Here is a 22,982-nt window from a genome sequence, read left to right as displayed (position 1 = left end):
TGAGCAGCAGGGTCGTGGCTCAGAAGCACGAGGCTGGCTTGAACAGCCGCCTGGTAACACGGGCAGGGGAAACCGATCAGAACAGAGAGCTTCAACACAACAGGAAAGAAGCAGTTTAATAAATAATCCGTCGGAGGGAGAGATTAGCCAGTTCTAAACACAATTTGAACTCAAATAAATACATTCCATTGTTAGCTTAAAAAAGATACAGAAACGCACGCAATAGTAAACAAACTTCAGAGAGAGCCATTCTTCAGTGAACGCGGGCTTGCCACATGCCCCCACTGTATAAAGATGATAAAACGTTAGCAGCCATTCAAGTGCAAAGAATAAAAACAAGTAAAAAGTTACTAATTTGCAAAAGTAATGGCAGAAGGGAAAGCAATGGTTTAATGTGTTCAGTTTGTTTAATGCAACAAGATCAATTTTTAAACTCCCTTGAGCTGCTGCCATTAGCAGTGGAGCTGCAGAGGAAGGGCAATTAAGCCCATTTTTGCCTTGTGTTTGGGGCATTGCTGTTACTGACCTGAATTTCAGCTCACTGCAGCCCAAGTCTGGGGTACCGACGACGAACAGCCAGGCTCAGGCGTTACACTGCAGATCAAGGGGATTTTCAGAAAAGGCCCTTAAAAAAGTTGCGTTTTCGTATAAAGTAACAAAACTTGGCAATGCTAGCTGAGCGCTCTGTACAGGTTTTCCAGTCTCCCCGCGTGACGCTGCAGAATTACCAGCCCTTCAGAATTAGAGAGATTCTTCATTCGGGTCCAGTAACTTCAGCTCTGCCACAGCTTGGCCCAAGTCCTTCTCTCACACTCACAAGGCAGAATGGTGGGTCACGTCCCTACGCCTAACGGGGAGAGGAGTTGCGTGGGGCTAAGGGGCCCCCACCAAACAAAGGGAAAGGAACTCCAGAAACGCGGAAACAAATCCCTGCCCACTTCCAGCGCCCATGCAAGTGACATCTCTAGGGAAGGCGAGCAGCCCCGCTGCCACGGGCAGCCCCGTCTCCAGCGCAGGTGCTCAGCACCGTGGGCTCTGGGGGCTCAGGAGGACGCAGCTTCTCCCGCGCGAGCCGGCCCTGTGCTGCCCCAGCACGAGTCACCTCCACGCCGCTACCTGCCCTGCAGCGTGACTACGTGACGCAGTCCCTTCCGCACTCCTTCTGCGCTGCGGAGGCGCACCAGGGCAGACGGGGCAGGTGAAGAGACCTCCTCAGAGGTGGAGCCTCTCCAACAGCCAGCCTGCAGCCAAGAGACGCCTCGGGAACCTGCAGCATCTTCTGGCCCCAGGCTGGGGGGCTGCAGAAGCGTCCCAGAACACCTCAGGCCAGCTACTCATGTGCTGAGGACGTCAGCGCCGCTGGGAACTCCAACATCTCGTCGTGACAGAAGAGGACCAAGGAGCGGAGCTCGCCCGGTCCGTTCTGCTGCTTGAAGGGAGCGAGAGCTGAGGCGCTGCCGGCAGCAGCAGCGGTGACAAAGGGAATGAGATTAGAAATGCATCTGTCTCGATAAACTATTAAATAAAGGAAAGGACTTTTAAAAATATATATCTATATACCTTATAATATATAAATTATGCTCGTCTTTTTTGTAACGTTCCACTATATTTTACCCGTGAAGCTGAGTGCCTCAGTGTGCATGAGGTAACTATTCAGTGTTTCATTTCACTTCGTTTGCGTGTGAGGGACAAAACTACTTCAGTTCATTTTAATACAGTGCAAATAAATGAATGGCCAGATTTACTCGGTGAAACTCCAGCCTAAAAAAGCTGTTTCTGTGAGCAATAGAGGTGGGACTGTTGCCTAGTTCATGTGACTGGGTGTTCTTTGGGAAAGGAGTCTGCTGTGCACACGCAGTGCAGCCCATCCCAGTTAGCTCTGGAGATGTGGGGCATCACCACAACGAGCTGGAGAACACCGCAATCCCCAACACGCACTGAGACCTCCTGCTAGCTCTATTCTCCAGCCCCAGAAACAGATCCACGTAAGCAAACCCTCATGTCCGAGGGAGCTGCTCTCTGCACGGCCATAACCTACTCTTACCGTTCTGATTACAGGATCTGGGTACCAGCCAAAGTTAGCGATAAACAAAACATGAATTGCTTCACTTAAACGTCCACCTCCAATGACTAACTGGTCCAGACAATTGGTACGCAGACAACACGCTATTAATTCAGCCCAGTCCAGGCAAGCAGGGATTCTACACTGTGAGTATCTGACAGGCTTTTAAGGGACATACACGAAAATTGCAGATCTCCATCTGCCCAAGGCCGGCAGTAACAGGCTCCCTCTGACAAGCTCACAGAAGAGGTCAGAAGCTGAGAACACCCCAGAGCTCGTGTGCCCTGTACATTCTTGGGGCAGGCAGCCCAGCAGAAGGGAACTAATAGCGCTGGTCCCCACACTCGTGCCTGCTGTGCCTGAGGGCATTGAGATCTTCAGGGTTATCCGGCTGCCATTTTTCATTAAATCCAGAGGCAAATGGCATTTGTAGTCAGTCCTGCACAGGCACAGCACCGGCCACAATCGCCCATTTGCAAAGAACCAAGACATGAAGTCAGTGCTTCCTTTTGGCCTTTCTCCTTTAAATTACCTGTCCTGAACCTACAGAGAATCGATCCCCACCAGAGAACTTGGCAGCTGCTACACATATCGCACGATGAGACAGGACTATTTTTGGCCACTGTACCCTCAATTCCCTTAGCAACTAATTTCTTAAGTGTTCCCAGTTTGGCCTTTACCTCCCCAATGACTGCTCAATGCCATTACTTCTGATCTCACTCAAACGAGAACAACTGTTTTCTGCCCACTTCAGTATCTCTGTGCATCTATAAACAACCAAAGTTTCCCTATACATTTGCCTTAGCTCCCTCCATACCACTCAAGTTCAAGTATCTGCTGCTCTTTCTAAACTGAGCTGAACCCTGCAGCAGAGGTTGCGATTTCATTTTTCAACAAAACGCAAGCCTTCAGAGCAGGCTCAAAAATGCTACATGGAATCCAAACCTGCAAATTCAAATCAATTGCAATCATCGACAGGCTCTTTTGGACCGAGAAAAACAAACCACACTCATTACGTAATATCAAGATGGCAAGAGTCTGGAGAAAAAAAAAAAATCAACGTGCTTTAAAAAAAGTGCTCAACAGCTACTTCCCTGACCTTTCTCTCAGGAAGCCACGCTTTAACAAAGTGCTTAGCAGAGTTTGCTTGTTCCTCCAGCCTTTCAAAGAACTATTTTCTAAACAACCTTTCCAGTTCCGCAAAAAGGTTTCCAAAAAATCCTTCTACCTACGCCTCCGGAGGTAGCGACAGACAAATGTTACAGCACTAACAAAAACCAAACCAAGTGAACCCACCAACCAGAAATACAAACGTTGCTGACCATCTAAGCATTTGTAATTCATAAAATTGCCTCTATCATCTGCCCCTTCTCCCTTGTGAACTAAGAACAGAACCAATTTCTTGTCTAAGCATCGCTTGGACCAGAACGGACAAACTCAACACATCCTCAAGGAGCGAGGATCTACTTGCAGGTGTTGGCTACGCTGTCTTTCTTCACACATGCACACAGTTTTTACTGGTGTATTATCAGAGCATGGGCTGCTTATACTGCGTAACAGCTTCCAAGCCTCTCCCGTGCTGAGGTTAGCCAGCTCGGCTGTGATGGGATCAGCAGCAAGTACCAGTTACATAAGGGGACGGGGGCATGTAACAGATGCCTTGTTTTATTCTGGCTGGCACATGAGTTAGTTCACATTAGAACAAAGACAATGCTAGCTCCTTAATTTTTCACTGGCGAGCTGAGTATTTGGCAGGTCACACCGTGAAGTTCAGTGTTCACGACAAGGGCAGGTTTGCTTTAAACAGCTATCCCTTCATGCGGAGCAGTTCAGCATCTCCCCTTTCCATCCGCACCAGATGATACAATTCCGTTTTTGCACCAGCTGGGTATATTTGGCTTGAAGGGAAACCCTTTCCCTTCTCATGAGCTGTTAGTGGTACAGTCTGTTACCTCGTTTCTTCTCGCCTCCCACCCTCTCTCCCCAGGCCCCAACCGGCTAAGTCCATCCTCGATCTGGAGTTGAGACGCAAGCCAGGTCCTCCTCTCCCAACCTCATACGCTGCTGTCCTCCAGCAGGGGCTCCTTGCCATCCGAGCCTCCAGCCTGCGGGCTGTGGGCATGGGTCTGGGCACCGTTACTGTGTTTCTTGTGGCTGCCTGATCTCAGTGCAAGGTTGTGTTCCGGGATGAACAAGGCCACCAGGAGCGACAGTAGGACAGAACAGGCTCCAAACAGGAAAGGAGGCCCTGGGATAATGCTGCTCTGTAGGGCAAAACAGAGAAACGATTAATGCTTAAAGCAAGGAAGAAGCAGCCCAACAAACCAAATGATAGAGCTGAACCGGTTACCTCATCCGTCGGGTTGGCCATGTTAGGTTTGGAGGCCTTACCCAAAGTTTCCACCTCAGCCATTTCATTCAGCTCAACATGGAAGAGATAGAAGACAAAGCCATAGAGAGCTGGCCCCAGGCCATTACACAGACCCCGAATTCCAGTGATCATCCCCTGCACTACACCTGGGGACAGAGTGAGGGAAAAAAACAGATTTGCCTCCAGCTTTCTGAAGATACTTGTTTTATTTAAGGGTGTTTACATACTTAAAGACAGTACCAAACATTCAGGTCTAGATTGTCACACACACTACAGATGAAGTGGTGAGCTGGCAATTAGTTTAGCACGATACCAGGTTTTACAAAAAATAAGTAATGCTGTGCTTGTTACTTTCTACAATAAAACAAACATGGGCACATCAGCAAGAACTTCTAGCTGAGTTGGAGTTTAACACAGCCGGGCTGGAGGACTCAGGGTCAAAATGCGAAGCAGGTAAATGATCAAACAGCAGTCTCCTCCCTACCCCTGCCAGGCGACCCTGAACATCTACATGCATAAGTTAAGAATTCCTTCCCAAAGCACCAGCTACAGCCAAAGACAAGGCAGTGTCATTGCCACCAAGTATATAGAAATAGTCTACAGCTGGCACAAACATTACTGCCTGCCCCTCCGCCACCGATGCGAAGAAGTAGAACACTTGTGATCTGAAGTGCTGCTGGGATGAGCTTGCCCGTTAGACAAATCATCAGTTACTTACCCTGTTGGTCAGGGTCTGCATTCCTAGACACCATGGCACTGATGGCCGGGAAGGTGATGCTGGACATGGCAGCCACGGCCCCTGCTGCCCACATCATCCTTGGAGAGAAAGAGGCAGCAGTCAGGAGGCAGGCTGCCAACGAGCAGCTGCAGACCAGCACCGCACGCGAAGCAGCATCTCCCTCTGGCGGGGGACAGGGACCTGTCACAGAGCCATGGAGGCACCGAGGGAGAAACCCGCACACGCCAGTAAACAAACGTTGGCAAACGCTTACCAAGGCTGTGATCCGAAGCCATACCAGGCAAGCTGCAGGATCTGGAAGCCTAGTCCCAGTAGGATGGTGTTTTTATTTCCTATCGAACGCATGAGAATTCCCAACACTACTGTCTGGAAGCAAAAGAAAAATAGGTGCTTTCAAAGTAAGTGCAGAGAGATGACAACGCCGGAAGACAAGAGGACGGGAATCAAGGAACTCCTGCTGCCATCTATCATGCACGCGCACTCCTCCGTTCCAACAACATCGTGATAGAAACCAGCCCAGTCCTTTTTATGGCAGTCAGAGCGCAATCTATGGAGTTTTACAGAGCAATGCAGGGCCACTTCACAGTTCACCACAGTTCGGTATTCAGCAACAACAGCTACGTCCAAAAGACAAGAACAGAGGGACCGCAGGTACCTGTGCGTGGCACTGGTGATGCCTGTGTGGCCAGAGGGATTTTGAGAAGCCACCCGCGCCCGTTATCAGAAGCTTCAGACACTCTCACAACCAGACTGTTAGAGCACAGACAGACATTGCTTCTCACCTGAGCCAGTATAGAGAGAATTCCAACTACACCAATAAAGGCTGCCACAGTCTCAGAGGAAAAACCAATGACCTGTAAAAGGGCCAAAAAGGGACTTTTCAGGCAAGAGATTTGTACCATGCAACAGAAGCCATTCCACCAATGTCACTAACATTTATTGACATGGCTTATCAGATTAAACATTAAACAACTGTACGTTCCATTACCTCACTGGAATAAAATGCCTACAAAGCGGTCACGTTTTTTAGGAAAGCTAGAACATGTCACTATTAATTATGGTTTCAGCTTTACCAAGCTATTTGCCAAGACTAGGTTCTTGTGTACATGCAGCTCAGACAATACTTCTAGGCCAGGTTTCTGCATTCAGAGCCTTCCCTTATCACAAGGGACTGACCTGTCGCAGGTACAGGAAAAAACTGGAGTACTGGCCAGCTTCAGGAAGGTAGGAGAGAAAGACGGTGATACAGATAAGCAGCACTGTAGAATCCTGACCCACTTTCCTCAAGGACTATAGAAAAGGGGAGAAAAAAAAGTTAAAACCATTACATATTTTCCAGGTACAGAGAAAGCAAAAGTGTTTAAGCTATCATCTTATATCCAAGAAGTAAACGCTTGAACGAGACCAGACCTGCTCGTTTAGAAGAGCCCCCCATAAACACCTTGTGCTCATAAACAGCAAAGATTGCCCAGCATTTCAGGTGAATATGTGAACACTGTCACAACACACTAGACCAGATATTAAAATTACATCAACCTACACCCCGGAACGAGGAATTTTTACCTTTCATTTTCTTAGATATATAGTCAAGTACTTTTGATCACCATTTTTTCCTCCCTCAGACTGCCAACATAATCTTCCAAGCAAACAGAGGTGAGGTGAAACTGCAAAGTTCATCATCATTAGCAAGGGTCCGAAAAAGCCAGGAACACACAAGACTTCTCCTGACACAATCCTACTACTGAGTAAAAGAACTTGTGTTCAAAACATTGGCACATTTCCACCAAGAAATGCTCTTGCTTTAGGACTTCTGGAGCTGCTGTTAGATGTTCTGTAGCTACATTAGGTCAGGTAGAAGCTGCTACACAACTTTAGACGTGTGCAATTTAACTCTGTCAAGGGTGCAGAGTGTTTGCCTTCACCTTTTGTGGAATTCATCTTTCATTTGAGAGAAATAGCAGAACTAAAGCACCTACAAATATTACCAGAGTGCAGAAATTCAGCAGCAAGACTACTTACAGCAAATGGGTCTGCTTGTTCCCAAGAGATTGGAGCTCCCCAGGAGACGGGGCGCATCTCTTCTGGCAGGGATTCTGGCACAGCCAGTAGGATGAAACCAATATCCAGCAAAGCAACACCTGAAGCCAGCACAACCACCAGGGTATCACCATAGGCTTGGGAAAGGTATGCGCCGATGGCTGGGCTCGTGACCAGACTAGCAGCAAACGTGGCTGACACCTGGAAGCATAAAAAATTAATACAGCCTGTTCTTCGTAGAGCCTATTTGCTCCTCCACAGTAACCCGAGGGTTTTAATTTTGGCATCTTTGATGGAGATAATCTAGGTGGACCGGGACTCCTGTACACAGGAAGACGGCACGTTCTCTTGGTGCAATCTAGGGTAAGTTCTAGCAAAGGGCAATTAAAGCTAACCTAACAATTCATATCCAGTACTTTCAATAGCCCTACAGGAAGGGCACGATCACAGGCTGCTGGTACACATGCTGGCATCGCAGCCTGACCTCTTCAGTGGTGCAGAGAAGCTGACAGACCAGGTTGGTTTAAAGGCCAGGCAACGATATGACTAGGACTCAGATCTCGGAGGAATTAGCTCACTCTCTCAGTGCTCAGTCACAGAGAAATGAGAACAGGGAGACTGTATTATTAGTGAAGTGCATATCATCTTGTAGCAGATACTGTGCTCAGGCTTGTTGTCGGTAAGTATCCCAGCCTAGTTTTATACCGCTCCTAACCGCGAAGCCCCAGGTGTTTCCTTCAAGAGACAAGCCCGTTGTTTAGCCCCTTACCAAGCCATACGCCGTGCTGCGCTCATGCTCCTGTGTGATATCAGCAACGTAGGCAAAAATCACAGAAAATGTGACAGCAAAGACTCCAGACATGGAAATGACAGCAAAATACCACCTGAAAGAGACGTTACCAAAGGCAAAGTTAGAGACCAAACACCCGATGGAGTCTACACCCGCCTCTCCCGTATTCTTCCTTCAGTCCATCCTATTTCATTGCATCACAAAGCGTTCAGTAACACTGAGCTTCAGTCTCGCAGCCTATGAAGTTCTATGGCCTATTTTCCTCTTATTTTATGGCACGGCTCAGGAAGGAAACATTCCTTGATAGTGATAACACACCCATTAGGAGAACAGACAGCAGGTGAGGTAAGAAAGACTTTCTTCCTGAAACCGAACCCTCTGGTGGAACTGGGCACGTGAATCCTTCTCCAGGCTGAGGAAAGGGGACGTGCCCAGGCTCCTTCTCCACGGGACAGACACTTCCATCTCATCCCCAAATGCAACACCAGCAAATCCTCCATCATTCAGCTTCACACTCTCTCTTCTTCTAAGAACCTCTCGGTTGTAACAAGAGCAAACTCACCATGGACTGATCTTCATAAGGGGAATTGGCGCACATGTAAAGAAGACAGTGAGGAGGAGGAAGGATTTCCTGCCCCAGACATCAGAGAGAGCACCAATCAGTGGGGCACTTAGAAAAGAAAGCAAACCCTAAAAAAAGAGACAGAATGACAGAGAGAAACCCCCTAGTCAAATTCTGATTGTTGACAGCAAGAGCTTTTGAAGATTTCATCTGGAGATACAAATAAGAGGAGACAATCCATTCTTATTTTCTACAAGCAGGCAACGTTACCAAAACTAACAGTTCATTAAACTGCTTGCACCCTTCTAATGAGAAAAAACTCCTCGATCAGGTAGAGGCTGCTAAATACCCCAATCACTTCCCGCTCTCTGCAGCTGCTCAGCCTGCAGCTGTGGTCTTCCCATGCACACTTGTGCAGCAGGGAGTCACCCTGCCAGTACCTAAAAAGATGCTGGCACAGCTCCATCACATTAACATCTGCTACGGTTCTAGGGAAAGCTTTTTCTCATAGCTGGAGATAAGACAGACCTGGCCAAGGCCATTAAGCACAAATAAAATTGTTCAATGCCTTTCGACGTCTTTCAGACCTGAAACAGGCAGGGAAGAGCCTTTACGTGTATCAGGACGTGCCAAACTCACATCTAAGCAAACCTCTCCGAAGCCATTTTTGAGATCGTTTTGCCTGAACCAGGGCCCAGAAACCTGTCTTGCCATGCTCCTGAGTCAGAACGCGTGGCTACTGCTTGTTCACGGCGGTTGCCTTGAATTCTGCTCTGGGAATGCCTGCCTAGTTCAAACCACCGTGTCCACCTACCGTACCACAGCATACTCCTGCTTCGCTTGGAGAGAGCCCAGTGAGGCCAGCTTAGTTCAGCTTCTATTAACCAGTCAGTTCAGATGTCATTGATTTTTGTTTTGTGATTCTCCCCAGTACAAGGCTGATCTCATGCTGATTTAGAATATTTTCAGCTGAAACACACAGCTGCTATAGTCCCAAACCCACACTAACAAACAGCACACTTAATGCTGTAAGATCAGCTACACGAGCTACCCAATTTTTATGCTCTATCAACTCTTCGTTTTCCATTAGGATTGGCAGTGAACAATCCACACTGAAATATGTACATCAAACACTGGTTGACATCAGCAAATGACACAGATTATAATGACCTGTCCCTCCTCGCATTCATCTCAGACTACATGCGAGCCCAAGCACTGGTTAGACTTCATTACAGGTGCCTGTAATAGCAGAAGGAAAATTCTTTACCTTGACTCCATGAATCAGGCCATTCATCAGGAACGTATGCTGAGGAAAAGTCTGGTGCAAGACCTAGGGGCGAGAAAAAAAAAAAAAAAGAAAGAGCAACTTTTGCAAGGTACCTACCCACTGCTGCAGGCACCTGACAGCCAGAAGCCTGTAAGAGAACAGCAAGGAGCACCCTACTGCCGCACCTCCACGTGGAGCTCTACCTCACCTCTCTGGTCTGTAAAGTATTCCAGATCGCTTGGGCAAAGCTAAGATTATTTGAAACATCCCTTTCTCTATCCCTGTTCCATCGGATTTCCCACTGTTTACTTCATATGACCACAAAACTTTTCTGTTCTTCTCTCCCACTTTTGTACTACCTGTTTGATTTACATTTTACACTACTAAGCTACCATTAGCTATCTCTAAACATATACATCTCTTTACATAAGCAACAGAGACTCCTTTTGTGTAGTTACCCAGGTATCAGAGGTCAGTTTAAAAATGTGCACGGCACATTAGACTTGAACACGAGCTGCCGTACCACCAGCAGAAAACAAATTCAAAAAGCTGAGAATTTTTCCTGAAGTTGCCCACTCGGAAGTTTCCAGCTTCTTAACCAAAGCCTGGGACCTGCGATGGGACTTCACGCCTCTTTGCTAAAACCATCCCCCTGTGCTGAACTGCAGAGTTGCCTTTGCTTGCCTGTGCTAATCACAACTAGTAAGTCCTGAGCGAGTCAGTGATGGGACCTCACGGAGGGAGCACGACCTGATGTGGCCGGTAACTGCAGGGAAATCATCTCTGTGCTTCAACAGCCCGGACTGTGGTGGTGGTGGTTCAACGAAAACCAGAGGTACGGGATGTGGAGTGCCAGTGTAGGGCAAAAGGTACGGTCTTTGGTTAAGAAGTCAAAGCCTCGCTCAGCTTCCTTTCATTAAGCTCTCACATGCACTTTTACTTTTTAAATACCTAAAAAAGTGATAAATAGCAGTACATTATAAAAAAGTGCTAGTAATTTCAGGATTTTCAGATCTGTCAGTCCTCCTTCATCGAAATCCTCCAAAAGCTTTCAAAAGTCAAACTCGTGCTTTACTCCAAGTTAAGCAGGAATAAACGAGGATAGAATTGCCCAGAACCATTAAGAAAAGAAAAAAAACTACAACTATAACTTCAACAGGAAAAAAAGTCTGGTACAATCCACTACATCTTGATTTGTACTTCCTAACTCCAAAGGCCTACATCCCTACCTTCACCCTCGGCATCCCAAGGCGAACTCATGCCAGCAAGAGGCAGTGCCCCCACGGAGACCCACTCACCGTTAGCATCGGAGTGGTCAGTAAGCCCCAGGCAAAGAACTCCAGGAAAATCACCACCACCGCATGGTACACGCTGGGCTCTCCGATCCCCTGTCGCTGCAAAACAAAGCTCATCATTAAAAAACGCACACGTCCTGGCCTGGGACTTGAGACGTGTGGTTGGACACTTAAATGCCAGCTCTGACCCAGGCTATCCTCGAGGTGATTCACCGCTGGCGAAGACAAACGCACGCTGCAGCCTCTCTCCTCTCCTTCTGGGCTCTACCAGTCCCTGCCTCTCCTACAAAGCCAACTGGTTTTGTGTTTTTTTTCCTTCCTCCCCGCCCCTCCTAAGGATTAGCATCTTTGATACCGCTGAGCTTTCCCTAAAGGTGACTGAACCCACCACCCTTTCATCCCTCCACCCGTGCGTATTTTGACAGCAGCATGCGCAAAGAGACTCCAGGAGTTTAGGAAGGCGTCCGGCACGGTGGGAAAGGCAAAGTCCTCGGATCAGTTAAAAACCAAATGAAAACAACGCAAAACCCCTCAAGGCCTCGTCTAACTTTCTTTCCTTAAAGATCTCACAGCACTTCTAGGGCAGCGCTTGTTCTCACTTCACCCAGCCCCGGCTGCCCACCCAGAAGGCTTCCTGCAGCCGCGCAGGACACGCCTGCGAAGTCACGGGCTCGCGAGGAACACAAATCACCGAACAAAGCACCCAAGTTTCAGTTGAATTACATCGGGGAACTGCACGGACCAAACGTTCAGTAGCACAACGTGCTGCTCTACAGGAACCAATTCCTCGTGGTAGCACTGATGATTTGAACTCAACAAGAAGCGTGTCCTTGCCCTGATGCATAATTGATGAAACCACCCCAGCAATTCAGACAGCTCCCAGCGACTTGAAGAGTATCCAGGAGTTAAAAACAAACTTCCATCAGCCGCACAAATCTCAGACCCAAATGGATCTTGGCTCTGGTACGGCAAACCTCACGTCCAGGGGCATTTCCTCCAGGCCAAGGGAACGGACTTTTCCATTAACTTCCTCACAAGTGACTAACGCCTCTACGTTGTGCTCTTGATACAGGAATTATTTACGGCACCAGACCAAAGAAGCACCTTTACCGGCACCTTACCTCCTGCGTTCACCACTGACAGATACCCAGGGGCAGGAACTGAAGGAACTCGGCACGTGAAGAGCAATCTCTCCCCCAGCCCAAACCCCCAGGTTCTGACAGACCCACGCCGCGTTTCAGAGAACCGATGCAGCCACCAGCTCGCTGGGAACCGAGAGAAGGCAGCGAGGGAAGGAAGCTGCTCTGCTGAGACGCCGCGTACGTGCACGGATTCCATTAGAACTGCCTCCCACGGACGGGCTGCCTAAGAAACAAGTCAACAGCTCTGGCACGAGCGGCTCCCTGCGCGGGGGGGACCGGCCGTTAGCAGGAGCAGATCCCTAGCGGGGGGAGAAGAACCGGGGCGGCACGAGGCCGGCGATTAGGCACGGTGCCGTCACGCCCTTGCTCCACTGGCCTCAGGACCGCTCTGCAGAGGGGAGCGGAGCCCTCCTCCCCCCCTCACCGCCCCTCTCCGGCCCCTCCCGACCAAGCGCACGTTTCCCACGTTTCCGGCAGGGCAGCGACCGAACACCGGGCTGTGCAGGGGAAGGCGCGGACCGGGCCCAGCTCCGCCCGGTCCCAGCCGCCCGCCGCTGCCTCCTCCTCGCGGCGGTCCTCACACACGCGGGGCAGCTGCCCCCGCACCGAGCGGGCCCGGGGCTCCCGGAGCGGCCCGATGCGCCGGGCGGGGCGGGGGCAGCTCGCTCCGCTCGGGGCGCTACCGAGCACCGGCACCGGAGCACGCGGCCGCGGGCGGGCGGCCTCGGGGCCACGCCGTGGCCCGGCGGCAGGCGCAGAGCGGCCGCCCCGGGGCCGTGTGGCCGCCCCGGGGGCTCAGCGGCCCACCCCGGCCCCGGTCCCTGCCCCCCGCCACTCACGCCGGCCCCGTCGCGGATGACGATCTTCTTGGCCAGCAGCACGCTGCGGTTGAGCCGCTTCTTCTTCTTCTTCTCGCCGGTCATGGCGCCGCCGGGCCGCTGCCGTTACCCGGCCGCCGCGGCTGCCCCATCCTCCCCGCGGCGGGACGCGCCGGGACCGGCCGGGCCCCGCGGGGGGGCGGGGGGGGAGCTCCAGGCCCGGGGCTGGCGGCGGAGGGCGGCGGAGGCCGAGGGAGGCCCGGCCCGGCCCGGCCCGCAGGCCCCGCCCACCCCGCGGCCGCGCCCCCACCGCCCGCACGATGGCGGCGCCGAGCGCTTCCGGCGTCCCGCCGCCGCGCGCCGCGCCCCCGCGTCCCATTGGCTGCTCGGCCCGCCGCCGGCCGGCCGATTGGCCAGGAGCGGCGGGGGGGCGGTGCCGTCCCGCCGGGGCTGTGACGCCGCGGCACCTGCCGAGGGGGCGGCGCGAGGCACGACGGGATGCGGCGGGCAGGGCCGCTGGGGGCCGCGGCGGGGCGCGGGGCATGCCGGGAGGTGTACCCCCCCCGTGACCGCCGGCGGCCGCCATTTTACCTGGGGTCCCTGGGGCCAAGGGGAGAGCGGGGGGCGATGGCCTCGCGTTCCCTCCGCTCCCCGACAGGGAAACGAAGCGGGGGCAGCTCCTGTCACGGCCCCTGCTGCCCGCCTTGTGGGACTCGGGGTCCTGCAGGGCCCGCCTCTCCCGGTGCCCCCCAGCTTGCACAACACACCGTGCCCAACACACCGTGCCCGACACACCGTGCCCGACACACTGTGCCCGACACACCGTGCCCGACACACCGTGCCCGACACACACCAGCCCTGCACGGCTCTGGCCCTGCCCAGGGCCCCCGGCCGTGTGCCCCTCGTGCCCGTGCTGTCCGTGCTGTGCAGGCCCAGCCCATGCCCGTGGCTCGTTGCCCTGCGGGGCTGCAGACCCGTCCCTGAGCACGCCCAGCCCCGCTCCGTGTCCCGTGCACGCAGCCCTCGGAACCGCGTGCTTGGCGCTTGCACCCCTCCTGGGGTGGGGAAACATGGGGCTGCCTGCTCCTCGCCCTCTGTGTGCCCGGTGCACGCCACAGAACAACCCCACGCAGGGGCCCTGCCCGCCGCGCAGGTGGGTGCCACCACGGATCCCGGGCACTCGCTCCAGCACTGCCATGCCGCTGGATCTGCCCTCGCCGCACATTGAGGGGATGGCGGCAGCTGGGCGCTGCCGGGCAGGGTGCCAGCCCCTCTCACCCCGAGCCCGCCGCCGGGGAGACAGCGGCAGCCGCAGCCCTGGGCTCGGTGCTGCCAAGGATCAGCAATGCCGCTTGCATGTTCGGCTGTGTGCGCACGTGTCCTCCTCTCCTAATTAATCCTTCATGGATTGGAGAGTGCTTTATGTCGATTCCCATAATGCGGTGCCAGAGGTGTAAGGAGATTAATTAGGCACAGCTCAGAAAAGTTATGCAAATTGCAGGCAGTGGCAGAGCGGGGCGCCAGCACTGCTCCTCCCACTCACCCCTGCACCGCTCCTGTTCTGGGGCCGCGGGAGCGGTGCGGGGCAGAAGCACGGCCCTGCAGGCGCTCTCAGGGCACTTGCCCAGCAGCTCTGCCATGACACAAAGGCTGCAGCCACATCCTCTGAGAGGTGGAAATCAGCCCTGCCTGCTCAGAGCCCTGGCATGTCCCCCAGGGCTTGTCCCCAGCGCTGGACGTGGTGGCCAGGGCAGCCTGGGGGGCCCCAAGGCAGGGCAGGACCCTCCCCGCAGGGTTGTGGGGTGACGAGATGCTCCCTTGTGCCAGCATGAGGCTATGATCCAATCTTGGCTCCTGGAGGCTTGCCTTCAAGTAATGATTAAAAGCAGCCTGAGGGAAAGCCCTTGATGCAAAGCTAACTCCCCAGAGCCTGAGACCAGCTGCAAATGAGATGAAAATAATCCCCTGGCCACCGGGGACCTGCACAGGAGAGGGGAGCAGCCTGAGCTCCCGCGGGCTGCAGCCGTGTGGGGGCTGTGGGGGCTGTGCTGGCTGCATGGGGGGGCTGTGGGGCCATGTTGGCTGTGTGGGGCCGTGCTGGCTGCGTGGGGCCGTGCTGGCTGCGGTGCGGCAGCTCCAAGCCCCAGGGCCCGGCCGCAGTGCTGTGGGGCAATTGTTCCTCCACAGCTGCAGCACCAGGCTGGCGTGCCCCCCACGCTCCCCCCATCCCCACAGCACTCTGCACGGGGTGTGTGGTAAAATGCTGGTGACCTTCACAGGACCTCGCGTGTGCCAGGAGCCGCCCGCCCCGGGCAGGGTCTGTGGGGACCGAGCCCTGCTGGGTCCGGGCTGGAGCCACCCCGGGAGCACGCAGGAGCCCAGCTTGTTGCAGCGCTGTGCAGCAGTTTAAAAACAAAAACAAGGAGGGCGGAGAGAGGCTGAGAGAAGAGAAGCGGTTCCTAATATGGCAACAGCAAATGTAATTCTATTACCTTGATTTATTGATTGCACTTAGAGCAATTACTGGCTTTCACCCCATCACCTGCCAGGGAGCAGGAGACAGCAAGGAGGAGGCAAGACAAAGGCGGCCGCGCGTTGCCCAGGGCACTGCAGGCCCCAGGGGAGGCTCGGGTTGTGTTTGTGCAGGGCCGAGGGCAGGGCCGCCGCCGGGCCCCCTCTGCCGCAGAGCATCCCGCACAGGCGAAGCGGGTCGGAGCTCACCCTCGAGAGGCCCAGCGGGAACACGGGGCCGTGGGGCCGGAGCTGGGCGTTACGGCCTGGCTGGGGTGGGCTGGGGTGGGCTGCACGCACGTGAAGCCCCCGGGGCACAGAGGCAGCCAAGCAGCTGCAGGTGGGGGCTGAGGACCCCCACGGCCCCATGCCCTAGGCTGGAGCAGGCGGGCGGCATCCGCAGCAAAGGAACTTTCCAGCCGTGCAAATGGAAAGGCAGAGGAGAAAAAACGGCAGCCGAGGGTGCTCTCGAAGCAAAGAGGCGGCTCTGGGCTCGGTCCCCGGCGTACGAGAGTCATGCTGAGAGCCCCCGGCATGGCGCAGTGCCCCGCTGCCTCGTGTAGACGGGGCTCGTGTCCCTCTGCCTCTGCTGTGGGTGGATGTCGTGGGCTGATGCCAGGCTCGACAAGAGGTCTGAGTCCTTTGAATCCCTGGAAAAAAAGCAGCAGCCTCAAGGCTGGAGGAGGGGAGTGTTACTTGATTGTTCTGAGGTCAGAAAGTCCCTTTAAGATTTTTTTTTTCTCTCTCTCTCTCTTTCCCTGCTTGCTGCAGATACTGGCAGAGAAGCAAGAAAATGATTGTGCTTTTTACTGCCTGAGCCCTCCAGACAGATATAAACAAGCGGGAGCCAGACCTGGCTTTGGAGGCAGACAAAATCAGAGTGAATAAGACCACTGGGTTGGGAGGCGCAGAAATAGGCCAGCCCCATTGTGCAGCAAAGCCTCCCGCAGCCCCCCACCCCCCAGGCAGCCCCAGGCGCCCCGCAGACGCTTCCTGATGATGAAGATGTAGAAAAATGGACAAAATGTCCCTGTTGCAGCCGAAGGCATCGGCTGGGGGCTGCTGGCCCTTTCCGGAAGTCTCCTGCTCACCGCTCAAGCTGATTGCCACGCGTGAGCCGTGCGTCCCTCCCCTGCCCCGCACACCCCGCGGTGAGGCCGGGACCCGGCGGGGCCGGTGGTGGCAGCGGCTGCCCTGCGAGCCCAGGGGGCTGCAGCCAGCGGGGTCGGGGTGCCCCCGACACGGGGTGCCCCCCCAGCACGAAGCCGTGCCTGGGGCTCTGTCGGCCGGCACGGGCGCCCTGGGCCGTGCAGGGAAGAGCCCGGCCGGCCCCAAGCGGGACCGGGCGCGGGGACGACCCCTGCCCGTTTTGGGGGTCCCACCGCGGAGGGGCGCGGGGGGGGGGGAACGCGGGGGGGGCCGGAGCGGGGCGGGCGGGGGCTGCAGGGGCGGGCGGGAGGCGGGGATGCTGGGGGATGCTCGGGGGGGCCGGGGGCGGGCGGCGGAGCGCTCGCTCCATGACATCAGCGCTTGGCGGCCCCGGGGGAGCGGGCGGGGGGCGGGCGGCGGCGGCGCGGAGCGGAGCGGGGCGCTCGCCCCGGGCGGCGGCGGCGGCGGCGGCGGCGGAGCGCCGGGCGGTGCGGGGCAGGGCATGCTCCCCGAGCCCAAGTATGACCGGTTCCGCGACGAGCCGCTGAGGGCCGCCCCCATGCCGGCCCCGGCCCCGGTGCCGGTGCCGGTGCCGGCTCCCGCCCCGGGGCTGGCGCAGCCGTGCCCGGCGGCGGGCGAGGAGCCGGAGGCCGGCACCACGTTCTGCATGCTGCTGCCCAGGATGCCCCAGTGGAAGTTCCCCGGCCCCGGCGGCTTCCTCAGCCGCAGCCCCTCGGGCTCCAGCAAGGAGCTCTCGCCGGCCCGGCCGGGGGGCGCCGCGGAGCCCGGGGGGGCCCCGTCCAGCCTGGCGGCGGTGCTGGGCGCCTGCGAGCCCGGCTGCTCGGCGCCCTGCTCGCTGCCGGGGCTGAGCCGGCTGCGCGGCGGGGCCGGGGCCGCCAGGAAGGCGGCGCGGGCGGAGGGGGCCCGGCCGGGCGGCGAGGAGTGGAACCGCAAGGGCAGCTTCATCAGCAAGCCGGCGCAGGGCTGGCTGCACCCCGACGAGCGGGTGCTGGGGCCCGGCGTCTCCTACATCGTCAGGGTAAGTGCCGCCGGCCCCGCTCCGCCCCGGGGGCTCCCGGGAGCCCCCCCTCGCCCCCGGGCACCCAGGGCACGCGTCCCGCGATGCCCGTCCCGGGGGACCCCTGGAGCCCCGCGGTGCCGCTCCCCCGCGGCCGGCGTCCCGCGACCTGGGCGATGCCCGGCGGGACCCCGATGCCCGGCGGGACCCCGATGCCCGGCGGGACCCCGTGGCCCGGCCTCCCTCCGGCCTCCCCCCGGCCTCCATCCTCAGCGCGGGGCCCTGGAAACGCTCGGGGGGCCCAGAGGCCTCCGGCAGCCTTGGCTGCAGCTGCAAGCCTGGCTCTGGACCAGGCGCGCTGCACAAGGCTGGGCTGAGGGCAGAGCCGGGGATCCTCCGCCCTTGTCCAGGGCGGCCGCCCCATGGCTCTGCTGAGCCTCAGTTTCCCCCATCCAGAGGCTCAGCTCTGTGGGCACGGGGTGGGACCCTGGCAGCCACCCCCTCCTGTACAAAGCTGCAGGGGGCCGGGGTGATGGGGCAGCGTCGTGGGGGTGCCCTGACCCAGCGGCTCTGCGGAGGGATGCCTGGGCTGGCAGCGGACGCGCCCGCACAGCCCGCGGCCCCTTCTGCCGTCACGTAGCAGCCCCGTCACGCTGCCCGCACTGTCTGGCATGGCTTGTGAAGGATGACACGGGGCCGGGTCAGGCTGGGGGCTTTCCAGGCCAGGGGGGGCCTGCCCCGGGACATGGCTGCCATCAGCCCCTGTCGGGGCAGTTGGAGCCCTGGCACCCGGATGAGTTTGCTGGGTCTCAGCGTGGGGTCTGGGCACGCAGTGTGGCAGCTGGACGTTTTGGGGTGGGGGGCGAAACGGCGCTGTGCATGAGAACCCTGGGGCTGGGGCCGACGGGGGCCTTGTCCCTGGCTCCCAGCTCCTCTGCTCTCCTCTCCCTCGCCTGCACGGGGCTGGTGACGGCAGCCAGAGACTGCCCTGACCTCCCTCCCTCCCTCCCTGCAGTACATGGGGTGCATCGAGGTGCTACGCTCCATGAGGTCCCTCGACTTCAATACCCGGACACAGGTCACCAGGTGGGGCCCCGCTGCTGCCCCCGCCCGGGCCCTGTGGAGACAGGGGGACTGGGCCGAGGCTGGGGGGCCCTGCATGCCTCACGCTGGGCCAGGGGCAGCGATGCGGCAAAGGGCTCTGCCGCAGATCGATGGGCGGAAAGAGGAGAAGGGAGGTGGCCCCAGCTGGGAGGACGAACCGACAGCCCCATGACACCAGGGGAGGCTGGGGGATGCTGCAGGAGCCTGGGACTGGTGGTCCCCAGAGCTGTGGGGAGGGGAGGCAGCTGGGAAGGGGCTGGGGTCTGCAGCGGTAACGCTGCGGGACTCGGGGCTTGCAGGGAAGCCATCAACAGACTGTACGAGGCAGTGCCGGGCGTGAAGGGCATCTGGAAGAAGAAGGTGAGTCTCCTCCCGGGCCCATCCTTCTCTGCTCGCCCAGGGCCAGGGCTGCGGGCAGGGTGCTGGGCTGCTGGCTCTGATCGCAGCGCAGAGCCTGGGGTCTCTCGGGCACCCCCTCTGCCTCCTCCACCCCGGGAAGCCTGGTCCTGGGGGGCTGCATTGCCCCCACCCTCCTCTCCCCCGCAGGCTCCCAACAAAGCCCTCTTCTCCATCCTGGGCAAGAGCAACCTCCGCTTCGCAGGCATGAGCATCGCCGTCAACATCTCCGTTGATGGCCTGAACCTCATGATCCCCACCACGCGCCAGGTGAGAGCCGGGCACAGGGGACGCGGCCTCCGGCCCCATCCCAGCCCTCTGCCTCCAGCCTCAGCTCCTGCTGCCAAGCGGGGGCAGGCAGCCCCCCCAGTAACCCCACGGCGGCCGTGCCCACAGATCATTGCCAACCACCACATGCAGTCCATCTCCTTCGCCTCCGGCGGGGACACGGTGAGGCTCTCTTGCCACAGCCCCCCTCGGCTCCCTGCTTGGGGAGCGGGGACATGGGGCTGCCCTGAGCCGAAACGGGGGGGCAACCCGGTCCGTGGGGCTGAGGCCCCCCGGTAGCCCTGGCCCCACTCGCCATGCAGCAAGGGGGCGCAGGCCCTGAGCACCCTCTGTGCCCCCAGGACACCACGGACTACGTTGCCTACGTCGCCAAGGACCCCATCAACCAGAGAGGTGACGCTGGCCCCTGGGGCACGGAGGAGGGATGAGCTGGGCTGGGGGCGGTGTCCCTCAGTGGGGGGTGAGGGGCAGCTTGGGGCTATCCGAGGAGCTGCTGGGGGCACGGGAGAAGCCTCAATCCGTCCGTCTGTCCGTCTGTCCGCAGCTTGCCACATCCTGGAGTGCTGCGACGGGCTGGCACAGAGCGTCATCAACACGGTGGGACAGGCCTTCGAGCTGCGCTTCAAGCAGTACCTGCACAGCCCCCCCAAGGTGGTGGTGCCCCCAGACAGGTAGGGCTGTGGCTGGCCTGGGCGCCGGGGCCGGGCTGGGCGTCCCCGTCCTTGCCAGGAGCGGGGCCGGGCTGGGCAGGGTGTCCCCAAGCTGCCTCTGCTCCCGCCACGTCCTGTGCAGGGTGCTGGGGATGGAGGAGTCGGCGTGGGGGGAGGACGACGAGGCGGGTGAGCACGACTACTACAACAGCATCCCGGGCAAGGAGCCACCCCCGGGGGGGCTCATCGACTCCCGGCTCCGGCACAGCACGCTCCTGGGCCATGTCCGCGTCCAGCCCCCCAGCTCCAGCCCTGCCAGCCAGGTGAGCCTCAGGGCCGCTGCCGGCCCTGCGGTGAGGGGCCGGGGGTGGCCCCCCCGATGCCCTCGCTGTCTCCTCTCCCCAGGGCGGTTTAGCACCCAGGAGAGAGCAGAGCAGCCAGCCGGGACCGCCCTGGGACCTGGAGAGCCAGGGTGGGTACCGCCGCGGGGGGCTGTGGCCGCAGGAGGGTGCTGGGGACGTCGGGGCAGGCGGGGTCCCGTGGGGGCTGCAGAGGGGACCCTGCTGTGCCCGGCGGTGATGCCCGGTCCCCGCAGGCCAGCCCTGCGACGGGTACCTGCAGGCGGACGGGCACCCCCTGGGGCCGCGGGACTACGAGGAGCACATGTACGTGAACACACAGAGCCTGGACACGCGGGAGCCAGACACCGCTTGCAGAGCACTGGAGGAGAGTCCCAAAAAGGACCTCTTTGATATGAGTAAGCTGGCGGGCTGGGGCCGGGCGCCATGCTGGGGCCTGGCATCATGTCCCAGAGTGGTGACGGCCCCGACGGCCCCATCCTGGCTCCTGCAGGGCCTTTTGAAGACGCCCTGAAGCTCCACGAGTGCATAGCAGGGGGCGGCAGCAGCCCCCCGATTGAGGACCAGTGGCCGAGCCCCCCCACGCGGAAAGCTCCCATCGCCCCCACGGAGGAGCAGCTGAGGCGGGAGCCGTGGTACCACGGGAAGATGAGCCGTCGGGACGCCGAGAAGCTCCTGCAGATGGACGGGGATTTCCTGGTGCGGGACAGCATCACCAACCCGGGGCAGTACGTCCTGACGGGCATGCACTGCGGGCAGCCCAAGCACCTGCTGCTGGTGGATCCCGAGGGCGTGGTAAGGGCAGGGGGACCGGGACGGGGGCGATGGGGTGGGGGGCAGCTGCCTGGGGCTTCAGGGCTGCTCTGCCCCGGCCCCAGGTGAGGACCAAGGACGTGCTCTTTGAGAGCATCAGCCACCTCATCAGCCACCACCGGCAGAACGAGCAGCCCATCGTGGCCGCAGAGAGTGAGCTGCACCTCCGCCAGGTTGTCCGCAGGAAGCAGTGATGCTGGGGGGTACGTGAGCCCTCGGCCCGGCCCCCTGGCGCCAGACTCGTCCCAGCCCGGGGCAAAGCCAAGGCTCTTCTGCACCCCCTCCTCTGCTCGTGCCTGTCTTCAGGGGCCTCGTGGTGCCCACCTCCAAGGGCCCCACTGTCCCACCCTCGTCCCCCCATCCCCGCCACCTCCCCTCCATCATCCGCACGGGGCCCCTTGCCCCGCGGACACCCGGACATTTATTGCGCTCAGCGGCTGGGGACAGCGCAGGGACGTGCTGGGGTGAAGCAGTCGGTTCTGCCCGGGGGACTGCCCCGGCCCTGGGCCAGGCAGTGCCAGCCCTGCCCTGCCCACGTGCCCCCCGCCCCTGACACCCCCAGCCCAGCGCCCCGCAGCTGGCGGCGTCCTGGCGCAAGGGACGTGGAGCAGAGGGGGGTGGCTGCTGCTGGGAGCCTCGTCCCTGGGCTTCTGGGGTGAGATGGGGCGAGCAGGCTGTGTGTGTGTGTGTGTGCATGCGTGCACGTGTGTGTGCATGCGTGCACGTGTGTGTGAGCGTGTGCACGTGTGTGTGAGCGTGTGCACGTGTGTGTGTGTGCATGCAGGTATGCGAGGGGCTGCTGGGGCAGTGGCCCCCGCGTGGAGAGCAATGCCTCTCGCCAGCACTGCTGCTCAGGACCCAAGTCCTGCCTCGGTCCCCACTCTGGAAGGACATTGGGGTGCCCCCACCCGTCGGGACTGTGTCCCTGTTGGGCTCTGCCTGGCGGGGCTGGGCACAAGCACCTCTTGGAGCCGGCGCTGCTGGATTTTCCTGTGGGTCTCACGCTTCCAGTCGCCTTCTCACCAGGAGCGGCCACGCCGCAGCACCCACGGAGCCCCTGCAGCCCTGCACAGCCCCCGGGGGGGGCAGGACCGAGTTGCTGCGGGGCAGAGCCGAGCCTGAGATGCTGGGGTGGCGGGGGGAGAGGCGGCCCCAGCCCTGGGACCCCCCAGGTGGGGCTTTGGCAGGTTTTTATGGCATTCACGGTCCCTCCTCTGGCGTCTCTGGGGTTTGTTGTTTGGGATAAGTTTCTAATTAAACCTGGAAATGAGCAAGGCCCCGGCTGTTCGTGCTGCCCCCAGGCACAGAGCTGGCAGGGGACGGGGCTGCAGGATGCTGGCTCCTGTGCCCAGCAGGGACAGAGACGGGGACACAGCGGGTGCCAGGGCAGCTCCTCCATCACCGCCAGCTCCCGGCCGGTCGCACCTCGGTGGCCGCACCCTGCACCCACAAGCCGCCCGCGGGCACGCGTTGCCTCCGAGCCCCGGGGTGTGCTTCCAGGGCTGGGGTGCGGGGGTGGGGGATCCTGGGGGGCTGAGCTGCCTGGGGAGGCCTCGCAGCAGCCCTGAGCCGCCGCTCACCAGCCGCTGATGGCCCCCCCGGCAGTCAGGG

At 58.7% G+C, this 22,982-nt stretch overlaps 2 protein-coding genes across 2 annotated transcripts; one reads left to right on the top strand and one right to left on the bottom strand.

Annotated features, from left to right (window-relative positions):
* Positions 1 to 98: 98 nt before the first annotated feature.
* LOC310886416 (hippocampus abundant transcript 1 protein-like) lies at positions 99 to 13,370 on the bottom strand. Its single transcript, XM_083810948.1, has 12 exons — positions 13,105 to 13,370; positions 11,127 to 11,222; positions 9,829 to 9,891; positions 8,562 to 8,689; positions 7,979 to 8,093; positions 7,192 to 7,410; positions 6,349 to 6,462; positions 5,955 to 6,026; positions 5,426 to 5,538; positions 5,152 to 5,249; positions 4,413 to 4,579; positions 99 to 4,326 (listed from the first exon to the last, which is right to left on the bottom strand). The coding sequence occupies exons 1-12, from the start codon at positions 13,186 to 13,188 to the stop codon at positions 4,117 to 4,119; spliced, it is 1,479 nt and encodes a 492-aa protein (XP_083667074.1). The 5' UTR covers positions 13,189 to 13,370; the 3' UTR covers positions 99 to 4,116.
* Positions 13,371 to 17,111: 3,741 nt separating this feature from the next.
* Positions 17,112 to 22,647, top strand: SHC2 (SHC adaptor protein 2; the record flags this gene model as incomplete). Its single annotated transcript, XM_083810612.1, is given in 13 exon segments — positions 17,112 to 17,169; positions 17,172 to 17,782; positions 18,777 to 18,847; positions 19,165 to 19,225; positions 19,412 to 19,531; positions 19,658 to 19,711; positions 19,891 to 19,942; positions 20,094 to 20,220; positions 20,342 to 20,522; positions 20,605 to 20,671; positions 20,795 to 20,956; positions 21,052 to 21,353; positions 21,437 to 22,647. Coding segments are annotated over 13 exon segments (1,995 nt in total). The 3' UTR covers positions 21,566 to 22,647.
* Positions 22,648 to 22,982: the final 335 nt, after the last annotated feature.

Source organism: Anser anser (genome assembly GCF_964211835.1).
Source record: "Anser anser genome assembly, chromosome: 25".
Taxonomy (NCBI): domain Eukaryota; kingdom Metazoa; phylum Chordata; class Aves; order Anseriformes; family Anatidae; genus Anser; species Anser anser.
Note: the sequence above shows the minus strand (reverse complement) of the source record. Positions and strands in the feature narration are given on the sequence as shown.

What these genes read in the sequence shown, in the direction of transcription:
- LOC310886416 (XM_083810948.1), bottom strand. Translation starts at nt 13,188, where the DNA reads ATGACCGGCGAGAAGAAGAAGAAGAAGCGGCTCAACCGCAGCGTGCTG. An exon ending in GCAGCACGGCGTATGGCTTG is followed by an intron (nt 7,411 to 7,978) that starts GTAAGGGGCTAA and finishes TTATGCTTCCAG; the next exon opens with GTGTCAGCCACGTTTGCTGC. An exon ending in TGCAGACCCTGACCAACAGG is followed by an intron (nt 4,580 to 5,151) that starts GTAAGTAACTGA and finishes CTCTGTCCCCAG; the next exon opens with GTGTAGTGCAGGGGATGATC.